This window comes from Crocodylus siamensis, chromosome 3 (genome assembly GCF_052110815.1).
Source record: "Crocodylus siamensis isolate JL-2025a chromosome 3, ASM5211081v1, whole genome shotgun sequence".
Classification (NCBI taxonomy): domain Eukaryota; kingdom Metazoa; phylum Chordata; order Crocodylia; family Crocodylidae; genus Crocodylus; species Crocodylus siamensis.
The window spans coordinates 138,745,220-138,761,641 of NC_143397.1; the positions used below are offsets into that span (position 1 = coordinate 138,745,220).

General features: G+C 41.9%; 1 protein-coding gene across 7 annotated transcripts in view; it reads right to left on the reverse strand.

Annotated features, from left to right (window-relative positions):
* Positions 1–16,422, reverse strand: part of RREB1 (ras responsive element binding protein 1) — a 144,880-nt gene that overhangs the window by 38,860 nt on the left and 89,598 nt on the right. For all 7 annotated transcript variants that reach the window (XM_090039330.1, XM_090039329.1, XM_090039326.1 and 4 more), the window contains 2 exons: positions 14,911–15,055; positions 13,575–13,714 (listed from right to left, as the gene is read on the reverse strand). In XM_090039330.1, the coding sequence (XP_089895456.1) occupies positions 13,575–13,714; positions 14,911–15,055 (285 nt within the window). The remainder of the gene's footprint in view (positions 1–13,574; positions 13,715–14,910; positions 15,056–16,422) is intronic.

Consider the following 16,422-nt stretch of genomic DNA (forward strand, 5'->3'; position numbering starts at 1 on the left):
TGTAAATAAACTATCAGGGAATTCTTTGTTTTTGGGGAATTTTTTAATTCTCTGAAAATAGAGAGATTATCAAGTTGCCCAAAGAGTAACCTACATCGTGTTCACTAAGTGCTTAAAGATACAAGTGTGAAGTATATATAACACTACCTTTGTTATCATTCTATGCAGAAGGCTTAAACATGAATATTATGCTCTTCAGTTTTAATCTGTTTTATCTCTGCTGTCAATTCACTTGCATCTTACCTTTTTAATCATTGCCAGTATACTGTCTGCATTCAATTAAATATAGAATCATACTAATTTAAAAAGCAATTGTTTACTTGATGGGCTCTATTTAATGTGACAACAATGTCTGGTCACGGTAGAGAAATTCCAGTATGTTTGTGTTGTTTTACTATAAAAATCTGCAGCTGCCTTAACTTGTTCTACGATACCTACTGTTCAGTGATTTAAAAAGTTGTCATTAATACACACAGAGGTTAGTGAAAACAGGTAGGAAGTAGAGCATAAAAGGGTTAAAAATACCAGAGGAACCCATGGGCAATTCAAACAACATACAGGCCACTTCTACATGTGTGCTTAACTGCAGAGTAGATTAATTAGCTGTGGAGTAAAGGGTCATTGTCTACATGCATGACAGTATCAGGCCACAGTAGACTAATTAACTCCGCTGTAAGATGGTACTGGTCAGGGACATTACTATCTTACAGTGGGGTAATTAACTGCGATTAAATACTCGTGTAGAAGCCAACTGCAGACAAAAGCTGCACCCGGTCACCCCAACTAGCAGAGGGCCACACTCTTGCCTGCTGCCTAGCCATAAGGCTCCTCACTTTCAGCACCGTTATGCCCCAGCCAGCTTCTCTGCTACCCAACACCACTGCCCCAGAGCCCAGGGCTGACTCGCTGTGCCCCTGGCCCTGGTGTAAACTGCCCCACCTCTGCTCAAATTCCTGCTGTCCTGGGCGCACATGTAGACACTGCACTCATGAGTAGGTTAGTACCGCTCCAGAGTTTATTGCTTTGAATTAACTGCATGTGTAGATGCACCCACACACATGTTCTTAAAAACAATGAAAAGTTAAATCTGAAAGCAACTGGGGTTACGAATGATTTTCCTTGGTAATAAACAGGGGAATAACAACTCTTAAGCATCATATGCAGGGCTCCATAGCTTGCAAAACATAAAAGCATTTTGAGATTAATCAGGTTATCTCATACTATTATCAGGAAGTCTATCTTATATTATCATTTATTACTGTTTCTGTTGCGGTAGGTTTAAGGGGCCCCCAGTCACAGAACAGTCGGTATTTGCCTCACGTGCACTTACATTTAAGATGCACTACAACACAAAGCAGGTTTGACAATGGAATGAGTTAAATGCAGATAAGAGTCATGCCTGCAAAAAAAAAAACAAAACGTGGCAGCTATCACGCGCTCACTCCACAATGCTCTGACTGAGGTTTTAGCCTTAAAATCCCATTTTCCTGAGGAACAGGAAACAGACTGAGGCATAGAGTTATCTCCTACTATTTTAAATGGTGCCATACGTTTTGTAATGGCCACCTCCACAGCCAAAATAAACAGGAATCAAAAGATTAGACCTCGATCAAACCTGTCATATGAAGAACAGCCCAGTTGGTGGAACAACAGTCCAGCACTTAAAGAATCAGCGCAGGGTGGAAGCCTCGAATCCGACAGACAATGCCAGGAGGCAATTCATGCTGACACCTAATGAAGGGCACCAAACCTGAACTTATGCCCATCCTTGTATTATTTATGGCGCTTGCCGTTAAAGCAGCAGATTCATTTTAAGTTGCCCTTTTTCATTCTTAGAGCTCTTGTCAGCACTGGTACTCAAGTCTTTACCTTTGACTAGCTAGCTACCTCTGGTGTGTGTGGTATCTGCATTTCAGTGATTTGCCCATTGTGCCTTGGGCTGGCACCACACCGAACTGAAGGGTGCTAAGTTTTTTCCACAAAAAAAATGGTTTTTGAAAACTGGTGTAGGCATATTATTCCCTCTACATTTTCTCTTTCACCTTAATTTATCTCATAGTTTTTCTTACAGGGGAGAGTCATGGGGGAAAAAAAAAGGGGGGGGGGGAAAAAGAAGAAAAGGTAAAAGGCCCGCTGATTTTTGTTCTGATCAAAAAGCCTTTTGCTGAAAAAAAGAAAAAAAAAATTCTGATTAAAGTGTTGTGACTGGCTCTAGCTGTGCTGGGGCAGAAGAGTGGCTTGACTGAGCATCTTAAAGGAGGATTAGAGCTTACAGGGCTGTGCGAGACAGTCAATATGGTCGGGACAAAGGTCTGTGCTGCCCTCCTCCCGCAGACGCAAACAGATTGTCTTCAAGTTCAGACTGTTCCACCTCACAGACAGGTTCAGGCACGAAGTCAGAGAAGAAAGGCTCTTGCAATTTAGAGTTACTCTGTGCAGTGAAAAAAGAAACCTGTCTCAGCCCCAAACACCTGTTAACATGGCTTCAATTTGGAAAGCTGAAATAAAACCAGCAGGAAATGCTAATCACCCAGAAACAGTTGGAACAGGTCTATCAGCCAGAGACACTTAACTCCAACAGGCCACTCCTAAGGCCTGGCAGCTAACTTTTTGGCACCTTGTTTCTAAACTGCTCTCCAAGGACAATGGAGGTCATTGTAAATCCACTCCTGATGCTGAGGGATGCAGATAGAGCTGCAGGCTCTTAAAATCTCACAGGATTCGCAAACCTCACTTCGGTTTGTCCAGTTTGATTACAGATTCAAACTGTTTAAATACAGAGCCATTTTGCCTTACATTATGTGATAGGGTTTTTTTCCATTAAGTGCCAAGGAGTCTGAACTCTCTCTGCATAGCATTAATTTAGCTTTGAAAACAATTAGCATTGCAGCTGTATGAACATATGCCAAGCCTACAGGAAAACTGCACAGGTATTGCTTTGAAATGCAACTGCTAAAAGAAGTAATGTGTTACACTGGTACATTCTCATATTATTTCCTTTTAAAATAAGTTGTCATGCTCAGCAATATACCACAGAGAACCTTTTTTTAAACAGTCTTTAACAAGCCTGTTCTACTCCTCCTTTCTTTGCTGACTGACCAAAGTAGGTGTATATACAGCATAAGCTTTTGTGAGCTGAGGCTCATTTTATCAGATGCAGTGAGCCTTGGGTTCAGGAAAGTCTGCACTAGATACAAGTATCTACTTTAGTTAGTCTTTAAGGTGCAAATCTACCCTGCCCTTCACTTGACTTCAGACTAACACAACTAACTGCATCTCTTCTTTCTTGCCAGCATGATCTCTCCTTTTTAAATGCAATTTAAATGCTCATTCCTACTGTGCAGTAGCATTGGGGGGTGCTTAACTGTGATGCGGTCCTACTGCACAGAACGGTAGTAATGAGCTACTGCACAGTAGCTCATTGCTATTGTGCAATAGCATCAGAAAAAAAAACATGCAGGAAGGCTACCGCGTAGTAACGCTGGTTACTGCGCAGTGGTTTAGTTCTTGGTTATGCAAGTACTAAATGACTGTGCAGGAACAACCGCTGCTGGTGCATGGCCACAAAATACAGCATTTCTACATTTTTAAGACGCACAAAAAATAGCATAGAAGTACCTATCAATCTTTAGCTGTACTTGATGACTTTTTACAAATTACTACTTCAATAGGAAAAGTCTTATTGTCAAAAGTAGCATTTGAAACATATGGTAATACTTTGCTCACAATGAATAATACTAAAAAAAAAAATCCTTACAATCTCACAAGTATACCCCATGCAGCCTGCCAACTCAAATAAGGATGGGTTGATTACATAAAACAGAGATGGAAGCAGATGAATTTTAGCACGCTACTTAAAGACGACAACTGAACACCTGAAGGAGATAAAGGCATTGTACTTGCAAGATGGATTTTCACTGTATCAAATGAAGGCTGGGATTGTTTTAGAATTTAACTAGCATTTGCTGTAGTTTTCCATTGTGATTGCAAAAGAGAAACCTGAATACTTTTCTTCAATTACAGGCAAGTAACTAAATCAGAAAAAAAGAATACTTGCAGGTAATATCTGTGACTATTTTGTAATCGGCTTCAGTCTAAATTGCCTTGTGCCTTGCACAGTCATTTAAACCTTTACAATGAGAGTAAGACATTAACATGCTGATCTGGCAGCATTTTGTGTTAACTTTATACCAGTATAAAATGAAGGCAGGTGGAGCACCTGACCTGCTAAGATGTCTATGCAAAACCCTAACACAGATAAACACAAAACAGAGCTTAAATGGCCTTATTTTGTACCAGGGTAGCACATCTATATCATGTATTATATGACAGTAGGAAAATTCCAGTCCCATCTCTGATATGTTTTTAACTGTGGAGAAGGCTGTTAATTGTTCCTCTCTCTTTAGACAGCCTTTTTTAGAACTCTTTTTTGCTTTATAGATAAAGAAACTTCTTATGAAGCTTATGCCTCCTTGAGAGAATGTCACTATTCCCCTTTTAAACTTCCCTCTCACCCTTCTGCCCCAGGGAAGGAGAGGAGGAAGACTGAATTGTTGTTTATAGGGTATATTCTAGTCCCACCCAGTTGTAAACAGTCATCTTCTTTCTGAGCAAAGCCCTCCCATGCCTCCACACCCAGGGCCCTAAGAAGTGACATCAAACAGCTGCACTAATCTCTTCCAGTTGGTGGTGGCGAGTGATGGAATGGTGGCAGCTCTGTGCACTACTACGGCTGTCTCTCAAAGACTTCAGAGAATCCACTCAGCTGCACTGGAGCATGTCTCATACACGGTCTTTTCTCTTTCCCTTTGCCCCCTCTCATTACTCTCCTCTTCCTCCCCAACTCAAACTCAGCGGGTTCTCTTAGGACAAAAACTGTCTGCATTACGAGAGCGCACGCTTTGCAAAACCTGTGCCAGCCGCAAGGCTGAAGAGATTTCCGTTTTATAGCACAGTGGGTTTCCAACAACAGAGCAAGGCTTCAATGAGTGCTGCTCTAATTAGTCAGCAAAAGGTGGGAACTTTTTAAAATTTTCCCTTATGCTTGATGGCCTGCTTTTGTTTTGTTTTCACTCTTTTCCTTGCTCCCTTCCTCCTCCTCCCTGTCACCTCCTCCCCACTTCAAAGCCACCTTTGGGTGTAGGGAAGGCTGGTACCACTTCATCAGGCTTTCTATTTATAGGAAGATGCTTAGCAAGGGCACAATGCTATGTGCATTCCAAAGGCTGCATGTTACTTTTCTTGTCTGGACCAACGTGTAGAAGCCAGCACGGCCCTGATATAAACCAGGGCGATGTCATGCTTTAGAACTTGCTGGTATGCTGCAGAGTTAGTTTCAGCCTTGCTGTCTCATGACTCCCATATTCAAAGCAACTCAGGTGAAGCTGACTGTTACTAGATAAAAATCACATTTTAACCTGTGAGGTCCTGGCTTCCCTTCCCCACCCTTTAAAAAAAAAAAGCCTTCAAAAATTTGGCAGTGACTTAATAAATTCTGTGCATAAGCAATGACTGATCTCTTTAACATCAAGCCAAGTTTTGAGCCCTCCGAGTTGCACCTTACTCTGGAAACAGCCTTGCTGATTTCAACAGAATTACTTACAGAATAAAGGTCTTACGTGGCACAAATAAGGAAAGACAGCAAATGGCCCCCAGTTATTTTTACAACAAAAATGCAGCATGCATTCTCATAACTTAAATTTTTAATTCTGAGGCCTTAAATTAAAACTGACAAGTGTGAAAACAGTTGCTGGACAATTTATTCAAGTATTTAAAGAATAGTAGCATGTGATTGGTGCAGCCCCTTGCAGCCACCAAAGTCCCTACCTGCATGACTCTCAGAGTAAAGCCAAGTGCCTGTCCACACATGCCAACTCACCTTTCACACCTTCCTCTGACCACGCAGCCCCCACATTTTTTGTTCAGATACAGAAAGCAAAAAGCTGCAGTTTGAAAAGCTTGGGAAGAAGTTAGGAAAACACATCTGCTGCAGGTTCTCAGATGGAAAACCTGTCTCTTAAGAGCTATGGTCTATGCCAGGGCAGGCAAAGTCTGGCCATGGGGCCAAATTCAGTCGGTAACAGACTCCATTTCCCAGCACCTCCTGCCCACATGGCTGAGGCCAGTCTCCATGGAGACCCCAGCTGCAGCTGCACTGTGACTGCAAAAGGCTGAGGTTGCCATAGACACCAGCCCCAGCCACACTGGCAGGGCTGGGGGCTGCTCTGGAGCCATTGGGATCCTGCGGTGCAGCAGCTTGGTTGGGGCCAGAGCAGAGCTGCGATCTGCAGACTGCACACTCCAGGCAGGGGCACGCAGGCAGTGGATCACAGCTCTGCCCTGGCTATTTGAAGCAATGATAGTGTAATCCTGAGCCAGGACAGAGCCACTGCCTCTGTGCCCCGGCCTGGAGCATGCAGGCTGCAGGCCATGGCTCTGGCCTGGCCCCAACGAAGCTGCCCCCACCGCAAGATCCCAGCAGCTCCAAAGCAGCCCCCTGCCTTCCCTGCCCCCTGCCAGTGCAACTGGGGCCGGTCTCCATGGCAACCCCAGCCTTGCTGTCACAGCAGCTGCAGCTGGGCTCTCCATGGAAACTGGCCCCAGCCATGCGGGCAAGGGCTGCTGGGAAATGGAATCTGGCTGCTGGCTGGATCCACCATTTTGTTCACCCTAGGTCTATGCTATGACAACCTGTTAATGATAGCAGGGGCCAAAGGGCAGATGAAAGAGGGAGGAAGTAACAATAGGAGTAGCTTGTCCTTGTCTACACTAAACCACACTCAGAACGCTGTACCTGCTGCTGATTTAGGTCATCTTTACAAGTAGTTTTTATATAGTGTAGACAAGCCTTGGGAATCAGAATGGGCAGGGATGTTAATGACCAGCCGTACCAGTACAAATGCCTTTGCCTCCCGCCTGACACACTTGCCTACAGTGCACCCAGCACACTACCCTGTTTCTAGTCTCGTAACAAAGCTGGATATTCAACACCATGTGACATCCTACACAGCTTCACTTGAGGGATGTCCTCTCTGCATCCACACACCATCTGATATCCTATCCAGCAGCTTTGGATTCCCATTCTCGTATCACAATGCACTTCCTGAAGTGACCACACACAGTTTCTAGGTCTGGCCTTGCTCAATTTTGTGAATTTTTCTCTCTCTGTTAAATAAAAACACTAGAGTGCACTGCATCCTATGTAAGATAGATACTCTAATAAACCACAGACCACTAGCTCTACTTCTCTATTTTATTTAACTTGGTCAGTGAACAGATACAATACATTCTTCAGTTTGGCCTGCATGCGTTTTTTTTTCCTTGAAACCACTGAACTGCTTTCAGCCAGTTTGTTGCTTTGTTCCAGCACCTAAACCCATATGGAACCAGATACACAGGGGGTACTCCGCTCAGCTCACTGTAGTTACTTTGGTTTTAAAAAGGTGTAACCAGGATCAGTGTGGTTGCTTGTTTCTAGCAGCAAGACATTGTTTAAGCAATGCAAGCAAGCAGCTCATGGAACAGAACAGGATGCAGGCAAATTGAATTGACAATGTCGTGCAACTGACCCCTTTGGCTCAAAGCCATTCAGCCCCACCCTGTCTCACAGCAGTTACTCAGCTGGGTAAACTATCCTCACTAATGCAATTTCAAACAATGACTAATTAAAAAGGTGAAGCTACTGGGTTTTTGCATGCAGTATGCAGGTTAAGCAGTCAATGGGTGCACCTGTGCTGGAATTCTTTATACTCATCTCCCAGCAGTGTAAATCCTAGCACGTGACAGGCCTTGGGATTATCCAACATCATGAAAACTGCTATCTGAGGAAGTAGGCTATCACCTACAAAAGATTATGCTTCTCTGAACCAGCTGGTCTTTAAGGTGTCACCCTGCCCAGCCTACTGCCTGACTTCAGACTAACAGTGCTAACTACCTCTCTCTACTTAGGACCTTGCTGCAAACCTGGTTAATCAACCTGACCTGATTCCCAAACACAGGATGTCAGTGTTGTCACGTCATGCTGACAAACCTACCCAAAAAAATCGTTATGTCCAGGAACCCATCTCTGGGGCACAGGAATCGATCACATCCTCCTTTGTGATGTCATACCACACCACATTTTATGCAAGAAACTTCATGTGAGGGAATGAGTGAAGGCATATTTCACAAACATTTTTCTGGAAAACTCAAGAGCTGGCAGCACTACTTACAGTCAGGGATGCAATGCCTCGCACTTTTCATTTTAAGAGATAATTTTCAATTATTTATTGACTACCAAACTCTGACCATTTGCGATGAATTTTTCCATGACAGGTGCCTGCCTTAAAATGATTTTGTTTGTGGAAAAGTTTCAGCAAAAATGGTCAGGCTCTTTATGAGAAGTTTAGAAAATGGCAATAAAAGCCCCCCCTCCCCCCCCCCCCGCAAACAAACGAACTCTGTTCGTCTCCCAAGCAAAGTTGCTTAAAATTTGTCAAGGGGTCACAGAACTGTCCTATTGTTCTTTTAAAATAGTTGCTGAGGTCAGGTTGAATTATAATTAAATTATATAGTTTGTAACTTTTAAATAGAAGTGTGAGTGTACATACACATGAATATGGAATTAGAAATGCACTAGAAGTTGAGTCATAAGGCCAGAAAGACAAGGAACTGCAGCTATGGCAGGAGAAGAGCCTGCCTCTTACTACCATTTCTTTCCTAGGTCACCGATAGATTTCTTAGGGTAGATCTAAAGCTTCCAGTCCTACCAATGGCTAGTGGAAGAATCAAGCTCAACATGATCAGATTTCTGTGGGTTTTGTTTTCAGGTTCTTGTGTTCTATATAAAAAAAACCAACAACGTTGTGCCTGTGTAATTAAAGACACTGTGAATGAGCCAAAGAAATGTCTTTTGCATAACCAAATTAGTTTAACAGGACAGAAAGACCCGGCATGCACTAAAAGGGAAACATTTGAAGCTTTATTAGTTGGTCATGTGTTGCTAGCCATAAAAAATCATCTATTTAAAAAGTGTCTAGAATACTCTCAATAGCTAGTAAGTGCTGGAGTGCAAGATTATGTAGCTTCTCTCACATCCCCACTATCCAAATAAAATTGGGGCAAGAAAACAAAAAGTCCCCCTGAAGTTGGAAGAAAAATTATGAACCCTTTAAACGACTGGTAAAGTGAATACTGAAGGCAGCTATAGGGGTAAAAAATATGAAGGATATGCTTTGGTTACAGTGAAACCTAGCAAGGGGTTTTATGGTATACATACTTTTAAAAAGCCAGGCATTTTTACAGTAAGCCTGTTCCATTGTACTTGCCAACAGAAACCTCACACACTGCTTTTTGAGGTTTCTCTTCAGGAAATCCTTATGTCTAGATCCCTGGTGCTGCTGATGCAGTTGCAAGTCTTCTATTGGGTGACATTTCCAGCCATTCCCATGTTTGAGGAGGCAGCACTAAAGTTTGCAGAGAAGGAACCCACTGTGTGAGGTTTCTCATCTTCTCAATTGGCTGAGCAGCATTTCTCAGCTCTGCTAATTATATCAGCACTTTGATACAAGCTCACCAAAATAGATGGAGCCCTGCTGTTGGCCCAGGCTGCAGGGAAGTGGCTGTCCTCCTTAAATAATCCAAGTGAGGGGGCGGGAAGGAAAGGGATAGCCGGGAAGAAAGAGGATAAAAAGAGCACTGTTGTGCCACCTCCCACTGATAATGGCCACTGGGAGACATCAGCCAGACAACCTTGCTCTATCTAGCTAATGTTGCTAATGAGGGTGTGGCTTCAATGGGATGAAAGCCTAACCAGAGGGGTTAATTCCATGAAGGAGATACAGTACCTCAGCCAATTGTTAGCATAACAAAGGTCTCTATTATGGCCCCCAGAGTTGAGTAGTTCTTACCATAATTAGCAGACAAAGATACACAATTTGAGATTTTACATAATCAAAAGACACTCTCCTAAAAGGGAGCCCCCTCTCACACAGTCAATGGATTAAGTATTGTTTATTCTGCTGTAAGTAAACAATGAGGTGCTCCCAGCTCTGAGCTTTGCATAAAAAAGCAGCCGTCAGGGAGACATGCAGTATAGGTTTTTCTTTCACTTTGAAGAAGGAACCCTGTGATTTAAAGCTGTTCTTTTGACAATACTGGAAAGCCTCAAGGCCCACCCTGTAAATTACAGCCTCCTGCATGAGGGCTAAAAGGCTGGGAGTGGCTGGGCAGTGTTACCTGTCCTAGTTTTTGGCATTAGAAACAAAACCCAAAAACTTCCTTTCTGTTTTGTGGGATAGGATCTGTTTGCAGGGAAATGTTTTCTGCCAAGTGACAAATCTAAATGATGGTAATAAAAAAAGTCAAGCAATGTTTAGCCTATTAATGCATATGCCTCTGCATAAGCTTCCAACTGGGGAAAGGGCTCTTATTCAAGCAATGGCAAGGCCACATACTACTTGTATTATACATATGTGTGCAAGAAAAAGTATGGTCTATGCTACAATAAACACATGCTCTGAAATAAAAATCAGCTGCCCCTGAGTAAATCTCAGGTGTAGATAAGGATGCCACAGTTTAAGCCACTGGGACGGCTTTTGAAAGTTGCAACGGAATCTGATCCTGGATCCCAACAATTCTGCCTCCTGCCGTGTAACACATGCATGGCAAGATGCACAATTTGGGAAAACTGGGGATCAAATCCCAATTGTGTCCTACTTGCCAGTGCAGGGCATGATTCTGGGCTCCTCCTGAACCTTCCATTTGAGAGCTGGGCACCTGATGATCACCTGTCAGCTGCCTCCATGACCACAACAGGGCTTGGTACTCCCTAGAATCAACTGATGACCACCTGACCATAAGCTGGACTGGGACCGCACCAGGGCTCAAAATGGCTCCAGTGAGGACCCTGGAGCTGGCCAGTGATCAGGTGATCATCATCTGGCTCTGGAAACCACAGTGGGGCCAGATGGAGACCCCAGTGTGGTCTTAATCCTGCCACACATTCAATTTAAAGTACAATGGAAACAATACACAAAAATATTTCCCTTTTTATGGCACCATAAACTTCCTGAAAATGCAGCCAGGTTACTATTTAAGATACAATCAACAGATCAATTGCATCTTAAGTGTAACTTCTGCCAGGCACCTTACACTGTTCAAGCTGCCTTTGGTTTCAGGAAGGATGAGACACACTTGTCTTTGTGCAAAATAAAGGCAAGGAAGAGACAAGTGGTTTGCAATGGTGTGGCAATCCTGGTGGGTAGACTGTGACTGCTGGACCAGGGCAATCCTCCAAGAGAGACAAGGCCTCATTCAAGAATTTCTGCTTTCCCACTCTGACCCATAAAACTCTAATATCCTGCTCCCCACCCTGTAGCGACAAAAGCTGGTGTGACAGTCCTTTCAGTTCTTTTTACGGGAGTCCTTACCTTTGTTTTTCTAAAATGAAAAAAACACTAATTTGAGGAAAGCTTTCTAATATTTTACATGGTTTATTTCCCCACCAGAATCACAACTACCTATATCAACCCATCCTCTCTGAGGAAAATTCTTTCCTCTATCTGCTATCCCTCTCAAAGAGATCACCAAGACCGATCCTTCTCCGGTGTCAGTGGAAACAACCTTTAGGACAAATAGAGCCCAGTATGTAAAGTGTATTCTGTTGAGGTAACCTATGGTGGTCCTGAGCCTCCACTTGACCTCCCAGTGCTTGCAGTCCTTGTGACAACTCCTACCTACCTTGCCTTGTTCACACAGCCAACGGCAACGCGTAGCCTAGGATGGAAGGTACATTTCTAAACCATATTAGCCAATGTAATTTAAAATATACACTGAGGCAGGCAAGACGGATGCATTTCAACATGTGAGCTAATCCAGAGGAGCCACCATCTTAACTGTGACGTTTTAAATGCTAAAGTAAACATTTTACAAATATGCTTTTCATCCTAAGTGAGACAAGCTTATAAAGTCTTTCACCAAGTGTGCTCCCTCTGTGCTCACAGAGCCAAGTTACCACAGCTAACGTTCACGAGACTGTTTCAGTTCTTGCTGGCCATGACAACTCTGCTAGCAGGAGCCATTTAAAAAAAAAACTGGTTTTCCCAGTGCAGGAATAAGAGTTTTATCAATGGCCTTCCTTCTGCCACACTACAGGGAAACTCTCTCTGTGCCCAGCAGCAGATTACATTGCTGCCAGGCCTGAGGGCTGGCTGAGCTTCTTCCTTTGATCCATCCTGTGAAGCAAGAGAATTCACACAGCTTCTCAGTTTCACTGAATACAGGCTCAGGATGATGCTACATCTCCATTGAGATGCTAGGATGGAGGCCTCAAAGACATGATGAATTTGATGTGCTCAGTTAAATGTATTCTATGAAGAGCTTCTCTCAGCATTCCTTATGCTGTGAGTGTGTATTTGTAGGGGGGGAAGTGGGGGGAAAATATGTATAATATTAAAAGAAAGAATTTCAGCCATTTTGCACCACATTTAGAATATATATGTGATTTATTAAGAAGTACTAAATTATGTTTAAAGAACAAATACACTATTTTGATGGATTAAGTTAAAAAATGCCTAATAATTAAAAAGATTGAGACTTCTTTAAAGGTTCTTAGAAATAATTATCAATGTCTTTTAACAAAAAGGTTTATTTCAACCCTGCTGCATACTAACCATTAGGGAAAAAAAACTGTCAAAACCAGAAGTATATTCAGAAGAATAAAGAATCAAGCAAACCAAGGTGTCCATATTTTCCATATGTGAGCCATTCTCCAAATATAAGCTGAAAATGCAGCCAATGCTTAGCAGTTTGATTCATTGCTGTTCTTAAATGTCAGGTGTTCCCTGTGTAAGCATTTAAACTAGACTCAGAATCAGTTTCATTTATATTCTTACGTATCTGGATTCACCTTATTCTATTTTGAAAATGGGAAACATACTACTGGAAGAGTCCTACTTTTGGTAGGGAGCCACCTGTACAAAGCACACAACCTTTCTAACCAATTAAATCACATCTTAAAAAAAAAAAAAGAACTGTCTCCTTGGAAATATTTTCTTCCTTAAACCAAAATGTGGTACATTTCCCAACTAGTCCCAGGAAACTTAATAAAAATGGCACATTTTTACTAAGGTGGTGTCTTATAAGTAAGAGAACCCTAGTTTCATCCAAACTTTTTTTTTTTAAAACACATCTCTCTACAACTTGCTACTGTAATTACCTATGTCCAGGTCCAGTTCTCCTTCCCCCACAACAGAGTTCAGATATAAACCAGTTAGCTATAACCAGCCTTACCACACTTCTCATCTCTAAATTATTCTGTAAGTACCCTTGTCAAAATCTTTCAAGTTTTAGGTTTCTCCACCAAAACGTTGTTTTCTGACATTACCTATGCCCGTTATTTTTAAACCAGCTGTTTTTGCCATGTTAAAATAAGACTGACAGCACCCTTGCCAGCTGCTCATTTACAGATGGGGCTTCTAAGGAAGAAAGGTTAAGCAACTTGTTCTGCACACCACAAACCGAGTCAGTATAAATCCACCCCTTTTCCTTCCCCCATTGCATCTGGTGCTAAGAAGCACATCTAGCCTACTTCTTACCTCAGTGAGTTATCTGGATGCGTCTCCATGTGGGTCTCCAGCCCATACTTGCATACAAATTCTTTGAAACACACTGGACAATGATAAACTTCTTCCTCAGTGTTCTTCTCCACTTCACTGGACTGAGCTTCCTCAACAACCTTCACCGAGATGAAAAAAAAGGTTACAAGAACTCAGTGCAAGCAATGTGTCCAAACGTGCAACTCAGCCAAAGTCTTTCCTTTACCTTGTAGCAGCTCAAAGACTTTGGGGTTTTTTTTGGTTTTTTTTGAATAAGCTACTGAAAATGACTCATTTCAGAGACAGAGAGAGAGAGAAGCTGGATAAACATGACATTAGCTAAATGGGGACTGATCCTTTCTAAGGTGAAGCAACTTCACCATTGATCACACGCACTCATTAGAACTAAACAATTCATAAACCTAAATAACGAACAAAAGTGTATGTGTAGGATCGTTCAACTCGGCTGAGCATTTAACTAGCATCATTATCCTCTTCCTCCCCCTGCAGGAAACCAGGCTGTCAGCCTAAATAATTTATGTCAAAGAATCACAGACAGCAACTAACTCAAGTGATCCAGAGAAGAGCACTGAAATAATGCGTGTTTTCCATAGACATCTTCCAATTACAGAAAGAAAAGTACACACAGAAATCAGAATCTCTCTATGCTGAACTGCTACTTGCCTGCCAATTGGAGATTGTAAAGGGATACTGTGAAGTTAACCAGGGCATCAAAACTTAAAATTTTGCAAAAACCAGGTTTTTATGAAACCTAAAATGCAAAATGAATATTTTTTCAAATAATTTCATGGGAACTCCCCACAAATAAGTTTGTATTTTCCTGAATTTTTTGTAACTCAAATATTGCACACCTGTACTAATGTAGGGAAGCTTGAAAGTAAAACTGGACAAAAAATTTAAGCTATTGTTAGGGTTGGAAGAAAATATTAGTGATCTGAACTTAGACTTATTAACACATCCACACATGCCCATGTGCACCCCTTCCCTTACCAAAGAAACTGAGCTTCAATCTAACTGGAGCATTTTATCCCTTCCCCATCCAATTTTTATTATCCAGAATAAAAAATAAACAACCAAAACAACTTAAACAGAAGAAAGTAAAATACCGAATTTCTTTCATTTGACTAGTAAGTAGACATTAACTAAACCAGTAAGAATATGTAAATTTTAAAAAGCTCTAAGTATGAACTGAACGTGTTTGCCTGGAAGATGCTTTCATGGAAAGGGCAAATTGTAAGAGGAAAGAGCCTCGGAAATCAAAACGTGGAAAAAAAGGTAGTCAGGAAAAGCATTTGCTGCATGCATTGTCAGGAACCTTTTTTGCAGGGGTCCGTTCCTCCCTGTCTGTCTCAGCCTCTTGACTAAGTTTCCTTTTAGATGACAGCCGTCTGCGCTTCAGAGGAGATGGAGGAGTTGTACCTCCAGCACCATTTGGATCTTTCTCATGAATCTTCATATGTCTAAGCAGGGGAGAAAAGAAGATGGCCTTTCAGCATACAGACTAGGCTCCTCCAATGCAGTGTAGTTGTAAAAACAAATATTTAAAATGGTATTTGGATTAATTAACAAGCGCAACTCCCATAAACTGGATTTTGCTTTTTAAAACAAAGTATAACCTATAGCTCCACAAAACACTAACTACAGGCTCACAAAGGAAATATCTGTAGGAGTCCACAAAATCCACTCATACTAGATGTCAAGCACCTTGACTTTCTGTGCCAGGACCTGCATCACTAAAAAAACAGAAGGCAGCTTCAGAAAAACACCACAAGCCAAATATTAAGTTGCCCTCTGTAAATGTCCTACATGGTTAAGAAGATAAAGTCTCCAGCTGATTATTCTAACTTTAAAACTTACAAAAGAAGGTCAGTATCATAAAGCTAACAATATCTGGTAACTTGATAGCAACCATTTTGGTAAGCCCCCATACTATCAACAGTTAAATTATTCTTGTTTCATACCAAATAGCAGATGTTGTCAGAATTTTATTGAAAAAAACATGTGACGGGGAAGTGTTGTCTGGGGCAATATCTTTTATTGGACCACCTGCATATTGGGAGCGATCTTAGAAAAGCTTTCAGGTATAAAGTACCTATCTAAGATTACTCCCAAGCTGGTCCAATAAAAGATAATACCCAAAAAATCCTTGCCTCTCACTGAAAACAAAATACTTTGTTTTTAATTTCAAATGCATCCATGAATTTTTACAGTCATGTGATTATCAAAGTCCATTCATAAAATGCAAGGTGTGGTACTCCCCAAATGAAGTTAGACTGCTTTTTAAAAGTCCAAGGCCTTTACCACAGCTGTCAACAGTGTTTTCCAGTGGCAGGCCAGAATGACCTAGCTCAGGTTTGAGGTGGGCTGGTGCTCAAACTGGCCACTGCTGCCTTTTCTGCTGCCCTGGCTCCTCTTTTCGCCCACAAAAAACAAGTAGTTTCAAGCCTGCATTATATCTAGTCTTTTATACATTTACAAGCTTTTGGGTAAGTTTTCACACACACAACACAGAAGCCCAAGTTTAATTTTCAGAAGTGAATCAGATATTTGGCCACCTCCATCTCACTGTAAATCTATATAACTTAAGTGCTTTGAAGATTGGACCTCACCTCTTATATCCCCTTGGACCAATTAAAAGTTTTAGCATTACTGTTGGCAGACACAACACTGAAAGCAATTTCCCCCTGGTTTACACAAGTCATTACGGCCAAGATTTTCAAAGCAACCTGAGGACACAAAACGCCCAACGACACTACGAGAATACTGGTGGAACATGGGTAGTTGATTCCCTTCAGCTCCGTCTGAATGTCCCAGTGGAAGCGGTGAT